The sequence below is a fragment of the Penicillium maclennaniae genome (assembly GCF_028827695.1).
Source record: "Penicillium maclennaniae strain IBT 15551 chromosome Unknown utg000001l:1.0-3280838.0:1.0-3283122.0, whole genome shotgun sequence".
NCBI lineage: Eukaryota > Fungi > Ascomycota > Eurotiomycetes > Eurotiales > Aspergillaceae > Penicillium > Penicillium maclennaniae.
The window spans coordinates 2,567,182-2,579,264 of record NW_026623213.1 but is presented as its reverse complement, the minus strand read 5'-3'; the positions used below and the strand labels follow the sequence as shown (position 1 = coordinate 2,579,264).

The 12,083-nt window shown below is 52.7% G+C and overlaps 4 protein-coding genes across 4 annotated transcripts; all 4 read left to right on the top strand.

Moving 5' to 3' along the window:
- Positions 1-3,782: 3,782 nt before the first annotated feature.
- N7477_000975 (C2H2-type zinc finger protein) lies at positions 3,783-4,583 on the top strand (the record flags this gene model as incomplete). The annotated part of the gene is made up of 1 exon (XM_056962638.1): positions 3,783-4,583. The coding sequence occupies one exon, from the start codon at positions 3,783-3,785 to the stop codon at positions 4,581-4,583; it is 801 nt and encodes a 266-aa protein (XP_056827641.1).
- A 1,141-nt stretch (positions 4,584-5,724) lies between these two features.
- Positions 5,725-7,663, top strand: N7477_000974 (uncharacterized protein; the record flags this gene model as incomplete). The annotated part of the gene is made up of 2 exons (XM_056962637.1): positions 5,725-6,067; positions 6,141-7,663. The coding sequence occupies 2 exons, from the start codon at positions 5,725-5,727 to the stop codon at positions 7,661-7,663; spliced, it is 1,866 nt and encodes a 621-aa protein (XP_056827640.1).
- Positions 7,664-8,325: 662 nt separating this feature from the next.
- Positions 8,326-9,785, top strand: N7477_000973 (adenosylhomocysteinase; the record flags this gene model as incomplete). Its single annotated transcript, XM_056962636.1, has 3 exons — positions 8,326-8,364; positions 8,424-8,556; positions 8,611-9,785. The coding sequence occupies 3 exons, from the start codon at positions 8,326-8,328 to the stop codon at positions 9,783-9,785; spliced, it is 1,347 nt and encodes a 448-aa protein (XP_056827639.1).
- Positions 9,786-10,401: 616 nt separating this feature from the next.
- On the top strand, positions 10,402-11,667 carry N7477_000972 (Tm-1-like ATP-binding domain-containing protein; the record flags this gene model as incomplete). Its single annotated transcript, XM_056962635.1, has 1 exon — positions 10,402-11,667. The coding sequence occupies one exon, from the start codon at positions 10,402-10,404 to the stop codon at positions 11,665-11,667; it is 1,266 nt and encodes a 421-aa protein (XP_056827638.1).
- Between the last annotated feature and the right edge of the window lie 416 nt (positions 11,668-12,083).

The window sequence follows — 12,083 nt, the reverse complement described above, 5'->3', positions numbered from 1 at the left end:
GAAAAGCACGGACAACCTGGATTTAGAAATAAACCGATTCTGGATACCATGCGCCACAGCGATCGGTGGATGTGGTAGGTGTGTCAGGCTAACAAGGCAGGAGTTCCGACCCCATGGTCCACAATCGGCTGCGACCATAACCGGAAGGGTGGGAGCCGGATCGTCCATGGAGTTAGGCGAAGTGCCGAAGCTGGCTGGTTGTCGAATAGGATTCAATAGTGCCGGTGTGTAGGGGTTCGGGAATGCTAGGCAGCACTGGAGAAACTAGGAAGGGAAAACGGGGCTGTGGCTGTGTGCACATAAATCCGCGCATAGCACACCAGCTTGGCGTGGATGCCTGGACTTCTAGAGAGGGTGGGGGGGGAATGTCATCGGTCGGGATTTATGGTGTTTTCTCCGATCGTATCTGATGTATCGTATTTTGGTCTTGTAAAGATGCGGGTTGAATCTGCACTTGGGGTCCAAACCATCTGCGGCAGTCCCTGTTGCTAAATTAACATTTCTCGGAAATTATTAGACGCAAAACAAGGACGAGTTGACTATTTCTCTGAAGCCACCCGATCCTGCGCATGGCGTAGATAGCCTGAAAGGCCGCGTGGGCAAGCGTGGCAGCCGTAATTTAGCGGACTCCATAACGCTAGCCCAAAACAGCGGATGGTGGCTCGGGGCTTGGTGAGGCCGAGCTAGTCTGATCCTAGTTAAGTGAGAGGGGAGTGGCCACGAGTCCCTGCATTCAGGGTGCGCAAAGGGCCGAGTCTGAATTGGAAGAGTATAAAACAAGGGTCTACGAAGGCGGCACACGGACAGCGCTAGGGCCTGCCAAGTCAATCATGTGGCGTAATGTTCCCAGGGCTGGGACGTGCGAATCATGGCCGGAGTGCGAAGAAGCTAGCACTTGAGCGTGCTAGTCATCTTGAACGCGGACGTAGTAGTGCTAGATCGGGACAAGCTAGTCAGCCCAGCTTGTGGATATACGTAGTCTGCGTACGTATGCCCCGTCCGTAGCTTTACGCCGAGCAAATCATCGCTCGGCTTGAGACACCCCAAACGGTCCGCGTCGACAACGTACGAACCACCGCGCTTTCTAAATGGTTATTTTACTCCATTACAGGGTCGAGATCGGGTTGCAGAAGCTTGGCTGATCGGCATTCACCATGTAGTGCATGTAAGCTTATGGCTGACGCTCGAGGGCTTTAGTGGCTAGGCCGGGGTCTCTAGGGCGGTGAAAATTAAAAGTGGGCGAGGATGAGGTGACTGCGTAGTCGCGTATTCGCGCGATAGAAAAACGATTGATGCCAGGACTTTACACTAGAGATAGCCATTGACAGGTGCCAAGCAGATGGATCTTTTATTGAAACCTCAGGACAAACTTCGAGATGGTCACGATCCATACGTCGCTATCTTACGTACATTGAGCGGAGCGTCCCCGCGCAAATGGTTCCCGGGGCGGGGCGGCACAGGACGCGTACGAGTACGAAGGCTCGTACAAGCCAAGGCCTTCCTGAGCCCAAAATGCTTTTTAATCTTGGTGGTGTAGATGAGGCTAGTCTGGCCTTGTCTTTAGTCTGACCCTCGAGTACGTATGCTGTTTGACTGCGGGGACTGCAACAAAACCTCGAGCATTCATACATTACTTCAGTGAATTTCAAGAATACGCGTGTACATCGGGAGGCAAGGGCACACTATGAGAGGGGTCCGACCCAGCATCCAAAGGAAAAGATCTAATTAAGGTTCTAGGAAGAGTTCATTGTACAGACAAAACGAAAGCAGTTACCGCCCTACGACGATCGGATTTACAGGGCCCTGCAGAAAATACCAATACCAAGGAAACTAGAACGGCAGGAGGATCATGAAAGATACACTTGTCTCCACCGTCCGAAATCTCGGAGCCGGAGCTTAGTTCCAAAATGAGACCGGACACCCAGGCGCAAACATCATCGCCTTACGTATGTCCCCAGACTCCAGCGGCTCGCCCAGCCCTAGGATACCTAGTACAGGCACTTATTGATGAAGCCAGATCTACAGATGTGTACGTAAATGGCCCGGCACGTAGTACAGTATCGTCTTTCTTTGTATCGAACGATTAAGTGGGTAAAGGATTTGCCCAAGCGACCGGAAATTCCGGGCTCTGTTTCCCAGTCCCGATTGGTTATCATTCCCAGGGTCCATGGACCAGGAAATCGAACAATTTGAATGGTCGACCCAAAGTCTTTTTTCATGGTTTTTCTCTTCATTTGCCCGTAGTTCTACCGACGTGCTTGCATTGTCCGAGTGGAGCCACCAGGGCAGGCTTCGCTTGGGCCAGCCGAAGCCCTAGTTCATTTGGTAATATGAGCTCAGTCGGAGTTTAGAGGGCAAACCATGGACTAGGGAACAGCCACACCAAAAAAAAAAAGAAAAGGCGATAAATATGATAAGCCAAGGAAAATCAATTACGCGCCAGAGCAGATCTTGCTGACGAGTCTGTCCCCGCCAGGGGCGTGATGGGGCGGGCCGGAAGAGACGGAGCCCAGAAACGGGTCTGCGTCTGCACAGAAACCGCCGTAGTTTCCAGGGGTGGGTAGGGGTCCTCTCTCCTGCTCCGATTGATTACAACGAAAGTATCGGTGCCACTTCTCTAGGGGCAATAGGCCATACCTAACATGTTTTTTCTCTAATTTCTTTAATTTTGCTTTTTTTCCCCTCCCTCTTAACTCCGTATACGCTCTGAATGGGGATTCGTGATCCGCTATGCTCCACTGTTAACGACCAGCGAGTGCGATAGAGGCTTCGGTATTGGATGTAAATACATGGAGCTTCTAGAGAGCCTCGCCGTACAGACCCTGGAAGCTTGGCTTCGCATATTTAGTATTGGCACTTCCAGAGATATCCTCTTTTTTTCCTTGGTTCTCGTTCTTTTCTCTCCCTCTTCCTTTCCCCATCCACAAGCTATACTTCTAGCTCTTGTATTCTTTTGATCTTCTTTTGATACCCAGCATCCCCTCCTTAGCCTTGATCGTCTTTTCACGCCCTTTTGGTTTTTCCCCACCGATAAGCTTCCTTAACTCCCTATCAGCTCTCGAACCATCCACTGGTCCTTACTTTCTCCTCGGACTCTCGTCTCTGGCAGGCGCCTTTTTTGCTTTTTAAATCGTCTGGGGTTTCGTGTGCAGTGCACCTTTAAGTGAACGGCTTCGGTTCGGCAGACTCTGACCACCGGTGTTGGATTTTGAACCCCCCTGCAATACCCACAGGCCATTTCGCAACTGCCGTTAGGATTGTGTCCCCCTCGTCAAATTGGCGAAGAAGGCAATAGAGAGTTCAACGGTGTGAACAGAGGCATCGCCACTCTCCGGACCGTCATCAATCATCGTGGGAACAGGATTGTTCAAATATCTTGCCAAAGATCGCGCTTTCATCGTATCGAATCTCGTATCGCTCGCCGGTCTTTGAAAGACGGGATACGTAGCTCGAGTCATCGGGCTTTTCTGGCAGGTCTGCAGGCAAGCGCCGTCTTAGGGCCTAATGTTGTCGACGTGTTGTACGACGCAAAAGACAAACATATTTCGAGAACTGGTGCGTTTGCTGCCTCCGGAGACACGAGAGCCTCTCCCTTTCCTTTCTCTCAGCCTTTGCTTTTCCTACCAAACGGCCTTAGGCATTTCTTGATCCCCTCGGGTCATCTCGAGCGTCCGGGCCGGCAGGTATTTCTATATTATACCCCAGGTCAACGTGCTGACTTCAATCTCTCCGCTCAGTATAACTTTCCCGCTCCGGTGACTACTCATTGGGGTTCAGAGGAAATGTCAAGTGGCAGGACGAGCATTGTATCGATCCTAAACAATGACGATCATCCGTCGTTTGCTGTCCGGTCGAACTCCAGGCTTAGTCGAAATCAGGCATCATTCTATCCATCAGACCAGCAGCTTGCCCCGCCCGTCAGCGACTCCCAGTACGTCCGCCCGCATGCATCGTCTGTGTCGCCCGTGGCCTCACCGCGAGGCACTCGGCATCCGTTGGAACCGGTAACCGAAACCGTTCAGCCCAACTCGCCGGGCTCTTCAGAAGGTTCCGTTTATGACTACCTGATAAGTCAGGCAAGCTCGGGCTACCACCCGTACGCCCGACAGGACAATCAATATAACGCACGGTATCCCTCGCGCGGGCCCGCAGCGCCTAGAACACCCCCCGAGGTTTCTTCCAGCAGCCAAGAAACGAGATCACAGCCAGGAGGAACCCGGGGTACCGGACGAAAGAACAAGTATCCGTGCCCTTATGCTGCGAGCCACGGATGCTCCGCTACATTCACTACCTCTGGCCACGCCGCCCGCCATGGCAAGAAGCACACTGGCGAGAAGAGCGTGCATTGCCTTATCTGCAACAAGGCATTTACTCGGAAGGACAATATGAAGCAACACATTCGCACTCATCGCACACATTCGGACGATATGCGGTCAACTTCAGAACCTGAGACAGACGGTAGATGGGCGCTGAGCCGCGCCGACTCCAACTATGCGTCAACCACACACAGCCGGACCGTCAGCCAGTCTACAGATGTGAGTATCCTGCCTGCTTCGGGCAGTGGACCGCATCATCCCTCATGAACAACTGCTCCACCGGAACGATCATAAAGAGACCACCTTACCATTCAACTCCTTCTCTAATCCCGCATACGGACTCGATGTCCTTCTCGACCGACCATGCATTTCGACCACTGCTGTGCAGTGTGATGCGAATCTCTGATCTCTAGCGCAATTCCTGGATCAGGAGTTCTAATGCGATATCACAAAACCGGACCTACATTTTACCCCGTCAGACGTCCCAGCATGGCCCACCCTCCGGATCCACCCCCGATCCGACGAGAGGTCCAGGCCCAAGCCCGACTTATGTTCTATGAAAGCTTTTTCTTTGATGCCATTGTGATTTGCTTCTCTGCTGTATACTCTCCATGTATCATTTGCATCTGAAACTTTCGAGTTGCGTTTTGTGCGTTGGTTGACGCAAACCCGGCATGGAAAGGGAAGGTGTTGCCATGTACTCATGTATAGTGCTTTGCAAGGATTACCCTGAAAGAAATCATGAAGTGTGACCAGTTCTGGCTGCACCAAGCAACGTCTATGTGCAACGAATCGTAAGGGAAGGCATCCTACGGAATCGCGGGGCCGGCCGAGGGTTGACCCGTGGAACGTGGACGGACCTATACTCCCGTGTTCCAACTCGTCTATAGTGAACCTGTGAACCTGTGAATAGACATCTAGAGCATTCAGCTCTCGAAGGGGGTAATGAGCGGTCAGGGCAAAGCTTAGTGGCAGGGCTGTCAGTTCAGATTCCTTGATGGCCCAGCCACTGTCAACTGCAGGATGACGTTGGGCGCTAGTTCTGATACACAAACTGTGCGATTCGATGGCTGAACATTTCCATGACATGTCTCCAGACGTCATCGGCACCACCAGAGCAAGACTAGATATATGAAGTGGCAGCCCCTGACATTTTCTCCCGAGGTCACTCAACTCGTCTCACCACAACATGGGTGAACTTCCATCTGTGAAACCGAATTCTCTCAGCCACAGCCAAGTGACCAGCCCCAGTTGATCCCTGCACCTTAATCGACGTCACGCCACTTTGCCCTGCCCCGCTACGATCTGACTCTACGTTTTTTTTCTTGTCCTTCAACAACTATTCCCAGTGAACGGTAGAAAGTTCTCACTTACGACTTCATTCTTGTATCACTTTCGATCCTTCCTCATGGCGTACTACGAAGATCGTCGCTACGCGCGCGACCGTCGTCCAGCCTCTGGCTACGCTGCAGACTATTATGATGACCCGCCGCGGGGCTACTCGCGATACGAAAGAGAGTCCTATGCTCGCGCAAGCAACGACTCTGTCGAGGAAATTCAGCGCGAGTATCCCCCGGGTTCAGACTATGTCTACGAGCGCGGCTATGATTCCAGGCGATCGCGACGCCCCGTATATGAAAACGTGCGACGTTCGTCGTCAGTCAGCGGTTACGATCCTTATTACTCTCGTCCGAGACGGTCCAGGAATTATGACGATCGCCGTGAGTTTTACCCTTGGTGGCGTGTGGCGTGTGAGATCACCCTTTTGTTGACAAACCTCGCAGGTCCTCGTCGCTCCAGATACGACTCCGCTTCTTCTTCCAGCCCTTCTCCGTCGCGTCATAGACGCCGCAAGTCTCTCAGGCGAGACTGCCCTTGGTGCCCTCGGCCTCGGTGCCGCTGCTTCATCATCCAGACACTCGGACCGTGACCGAGACCACCGTGGCCGTGGCCGTTCTTCCTCCCGCCACGGTGGTCGATCATCTTATTCGTCTTCGCGATCTCGATCTCGCAGTCGTGATCGTGGTGGTCGCTCTGGTCGGAACCGTCAGCGCAGCGCGCAACGAATTCAACAAGCAGCACGCGCCGCGCTTACCGCTGGTGCTGTGGAAGCCTTCCGATCCCGCAAAGATCCCGGCCCATGGACCGGCGAAAAAGGGAAGCGCATTCTCACTGCTGCTGTTACTGCTGCCGGCACTGATGGTCTTGTCGACAAAGATCCCAAAAAGCATGGAACCCGACATGTCATTGAATCTACCCTTGCAGGTCTTGCTACCTCTCACTTCATCAATGGGGGACGTTCCCAGTCTCGTGGTCGCGGTAGCAATGGTCGCAGTCGTTCGTCCGGTGGTGCTCTGAAAGATCTCGCCGCGACGGGCGCTTTGGCCGCTGCTGGAAAGGAGATCTTTGATCGGGTGTCACGTTCGCGATCTCGGCCTCGCGGTCGCGGGTCGGATGACAGTGACGATGACCGTCGAGGATCCAAGAGACGCAGCAAGAGTGTCTCAGACTACATCAACAAGGGCATGGCCGCCCTGGGCATTGGAGAAGAAAGCAAAGAGCGTGAACGGAGCAGAGACCGTGACGATCGTGATTATGATCGTCGTAGGGAGCGGCGTTCTCGCCGTGACCCGCGGTACGACGAGTATTCCGACTCGGACGCAGACAGTGACTATCGCAGCAGGGCATCCAGGGATAGGCGAGGCAGAGGCTCGAGAGATGTAGGTTCCTATCGTTCTGTGAACGGTCGAAATTCAAACCCCCAAGCACCCACCAGCGCACCACGCGGCGCGAACGACACACGCGCTCGATCCGCCGATGACGGGTGCGACTGCTCCGAGAGTGATTCTGACTTAGGTGATAGTTCTGAAGAGAAGAAGAAAGCGAAGAAGCTGAAGCGTGACATGCTACTAACTTCGGGTCTGGCTACCGTCGCGACCATTCACGCAGCCCATGGATTGTACGGTGGTGTACAGAAGAGGAAAATGCGCCGGAAGGAACTGGAAGAGGGAAAGATTACAGCCGAAGAGGCTCGCAAACGTCGCATCAAAGCCAACACCATGGATGCCTTCAGTATTGGCCTCGCAGCACTCGGTATTAAGGGCGCCTATGGAGAGTGGAAGGAAGTCAATGAGAAACGCAAGGAAAACAGTCACTTCAAGCATGAGTGCGCCGAGCGGGCCGCCAAACGTGAGATGCGTCGCTCTCGCAGTCAAGGCCACGGGTCTGGCCGCAATCGCTGGCCAGATGAAATTGAGTACCCTAATTCTTCGGCTCACAACGGTTTCTCCTATCACGATGGCAATCCGTATGGAGCTACCTCGGATGCTCCGCAGATTGCCTACTAGTGCACTTCCTTGCGTTGGATGTGTGATGAATTATGGATTGATGAGGAAATGAATTGCCCCCCCTGTGTTTTTAGCCCCCAATAGCTCTCATTCTATTTTATGAAATTAAGATTTTTTTTTTCCCTGATTCTCGTGTCATCTTTACTCAACGTTTCTCCGATTCTGCACAGAGATATGGGTCAGCATACGAGCGACTCGATTTTCTTCTATCGAGTCTCGGGGCTATGGAGTTGCCGATTTTTTTTTATCTTTTAGAGGACACGATGTACTACAAATGATGACCCTCTTTTTTGCCAGCACATGCATCAACCATGGAGTACAAGTGGGTTCAGACCATTCGGCATCGACAGGGAAAGGCGTGCCGCTATCGGGCACGTGACTGAGGACCCCGCTATCAGCGGTGGAATGATCCGCAGGTACTGCTACTTCCTTAAGTATGGTTGGTAACGCACAAACTACGGTACCGCTACTTGTCCCCTTTAGTAACTGCAGAGAGTTTTCCATGGTTCCCCTCCTCTAGATCTGCACCTCCCTTTTTTTCCTCTTTCCCTCACCCAACCCCCTCTCCATCCTCTTATTTATTCGTACGTTCCCCCTCAACTTCTTTTCCTTCCCTCCATACTGACAATCTCTCTTCAGTATTCTAATCACATCCACACATCATGGCTGCCCCCGCTCAGAAGTTCAAGGTCGCTGACATTGTATGTGTCTCTCAATCTTACTTCTCTGATTCCAATGCCTAACAATGCCTTTTCAACAGTCCCTGGCTGCCTTCGGTCGCCGGGAGATCGAGCTCTCCGAGATTGAGATGCCCGGTCTTATGGCCATCCGTGAGAAGTACGGCCCCGACCAGCCCCTCGCCGGTGCCCGTATTGCTGGTTGTCTTCACATGAGTATGTGCCCTGACAAAACATAGCCAAAATAGCTTCAAGCTAACTCATTCACAGCCATCCAGACTGCCGTCCTCATCGAGACTCTCACTGCCCTCGGTGCTGAGGTTACCTGGACTTCCTGCAACATCTTCTCCACCCAGGACCACGCTGCCGCCGCCATCGCTGCCGCCGGTGTCCCCGTTTTCGCCTGGAAGGGTGAGACCGAGGAGGAGTACCAGTGGTGCCTCGAGCAGCAGCTGTTTGCCTTCAAGGACAACAAGAAGCTCAACCTCATCCTCGATGACGGTGGTGACCTCACCTCCCTTGTCCACGCTAAGCACCCCGAGATGCTCGATGACTGCTTCGGTGTCTCTGAGGAGACCACCACTGGTGTCCACCACCTGTACCGCATGCTGAAGGAGGGCAAGCTCAAGGTTCCCGCCATCAATGTCAACGACTGCGTGACCAAGTCCAAGTTCGACAACCTGTACGGTTGCCGTGAGTCCCTCATCGACGGTATCAAGCGTGCCACCGATGTCATGATCGCTGGTAAGATCGGTGTCGTCGCCGGTTACGGTGATGTCGGCAAGGGTTGTGCCCAGGCTCTTCACTCCATGGGTGCCCGTGTCATTGTCACTGAAGTTGACCCCATCAACGCCCTCCAGGCCGCTGTTCAGGGTTTCGAGGTCCAGACAATGGACGAGGCCGCCAAGATCGGTCAGATCTTCGTTACCACTACCGGCTGCCGTGACATCCTTGTTGGCCGTCACTTCGAGTCTATGCGCAATGATGCCATTGTCTGCAACATTGGTCACTTCGACATTGAGATTGACGTCGCCTGGCTCAAGGCCAACGCTCAGTCCGTCCAGAACATCAAGCCCCAGGTTGACCGCTACCTCCTGAACGGCAAGCACATCATCCTGCTCGCCGAGGGCCGTCTGGTCAACCTTGGCTGTGCCACCGGTCACTCCTCCTTCGTCATGTCCTGCTCCTTCTCCAACCAGGTCCTTGCCCAGATTGCTCTGTTCAAGGCCGAGGATGCCGTTTTCGGTGAGAAGTACATCGAGTTCGGCAAGGGTGGCAAGAAGCCCGTTGGTGTCTACGTTCTCCCCAAGGCACTTGACGAGCAGGTTGCCCTGTGCCACTTGGAGCACGTGAACGCCAAGCTCACCAAGCTGACCCCCGTCCAGGCTGAGTACCTCGGCCTTGACGTCAACGGTCCTTTCAAGAGCGAGATCTACCGCTACTAAGCACATCCTCCACCCTCTTTTTCCTCCAATTGCGTCCACTATTTCTATGATTTTTTCTTGAGATATAGATTTTCAACACGATTCGACGATGTTACGATTGGCATTTACCGGGTTCTTCATCAACATTGAACTCAAAAGTGGTTGTCTTCAACGGCATAAAAGTGTGGCTCCTTCCGCGGTGGGGGAGAGGTGTGCTTGTTTTCTGTTTACTGGCGTGGGTTGACCTGGGATGGTCTTGCATTCAACACTGCGTACGGATGGGATCCTTTCTTTTTCTTGATACCTTAAGTCCTGTGCTTGCTTAGTGTGCACAGTAGAAATAATCAAAGTCGAGTATTACTCGCTTGTGACTACCTCGGTTGTTTTCATTTGTATATTTCTAGACGTAGGACCTTGAGAAGTATTTGGGTCAGAGAAGCCTTGCATTTAGTCATTCGAGATGTTCATATAATATGGACACAACTCTTCAATCCTCCGCCAAGCCCCACCATGAAGTATAGCTGCATTAACACCACCACGAACGCATGACGTTACAACCCCTCATCTACACCACGTTTCTCATTCCCCCAAGACTAGTATCCCATCTCAGCCTCTCACTCCATTACTATCCATCAAAATGACTACCCCAACAATTCTTCTCCTAGGAACATGCGACACCAAACTCCCAGAGCTTCTCTACACAAAATCCCGCCTCTCTCCAAAGACCAACGTCCTAATAATGGACATAGGCCGCAACCCATCAACCAACCCCGCAATCGACATCCCGCACGCCACCATCCTCTCCTCTGCCTCCGACAAAGACAAAGTCTCAGCCCTCGACCGCTCAGCCTACATAGAAGCCCTCACGCCCCACGCCACGAAAACGGTCCATGCACTCTTCCAGGAATGCCGTATCCATGCCGTCCTCGGTATCGGGGGATCCTGCGGCACTGCGCTCGCCACGACACTGATGCGGGACGCGCTCCCGGTCGGGTTTCCCAAGGTGATGGTCTCGACTATGGCGTCTGGGGATGTGGGCCCGTATATGGGGGAAACGGACATATGTATGATGTACAGTGTGGTTGATATTGCGGGGAGGAATCGGGTGCTGGAGACTGTTTTGGAGAATGCGGCTGGGGCGGTGGCGGGGATGGCGGGTGTTTATCAGCAAAGGGACTCTGAGCAGAAGGATCAAGAAGGGAGGATGGAAGGGGTGAGAATTGGTATTTCTATGTTTGGGGTGACGACACCTGCTGTTACGAGGGCGAGGGAGTACCTTGAGCAGGTTCTGGAGGGATGTGAAGTCTATGTGTTTCATGCTACGGGCTCAGGAGGGCGGGCTTTGGAAAGGTTGGTGAGGGAGGGAGTCTTGGATGCTGTGCTTGATTTGACGACGACGGAGATTTGTGATGAGGTGGTTGGTGGGGTGTTGAGTGCTGGGCCGGATAGATTGTGTGCTGCGAGTCAGAGAGATGTGCCGAGGGTTGTTAGTGTGGGAGCGTGCGATATGGTCAATTTTGGGACGCCGGACAGTGTTCCTGGGGAATTCTTGAAGGGCAAAGAGAGGCGATTTCATCATCATAATCCGACTGTGACGTTGATGAGAACTACGAAGGAGGAGTGTGTGAAGATTGGCAAGGTTATTGCGAGGAATCTTCGGGGTGATGGAGAGAAATGGACCAAGGTGATTCTTCCTACGGGTGGAGTGAGTATGATTGATGTCCCGGGTCAACCCTTTTGGGATCCTGAAGTGGATGAGGTACTCTTTTCTACTTTGGAAGAGGAGCTTCGTGATAGTGGGATTCCAATTATCCGGGATGATCGTCAAATCAACGACCCTGGCTTTGCTGTTGCTGCAGCGGAGATGCTGCGTCAATTGATTGAGAAACATCGGGCTGCATAACTTTTGATACCGGCTCATTACATCATTTCGGTGAACTTGGTCATTTGTACTACTTAAAGATATTGCAGATGAGGGGGTCCGTATATAATGATACCATGCCTAGTTGGCCTGGTCTACCACATGGCTCGAGATAATATGATGGGAGGAAACAGGGGCAAAGTGATCATCACCCCTATATCTTCTTGTTCTGACAACTAATTTCGATTCCAGTGGCCAGGTATCTTCCTCGACCAGGTTTTTTTAAATTGCAGGGGTCTTACTCAAACTCCACACGCTCCGATCTTGAGAGAAAAGCCGAGAGTCGGAAGTTGTGGGGTGAAATCGTGGGGTGAGAACGTGGGGTAAAGCGGAGTGCTCGAGATTGTGATCGGGATGTGGGCTTCTTGGATGGTGGGGTGCATAGAATGACGCACCCC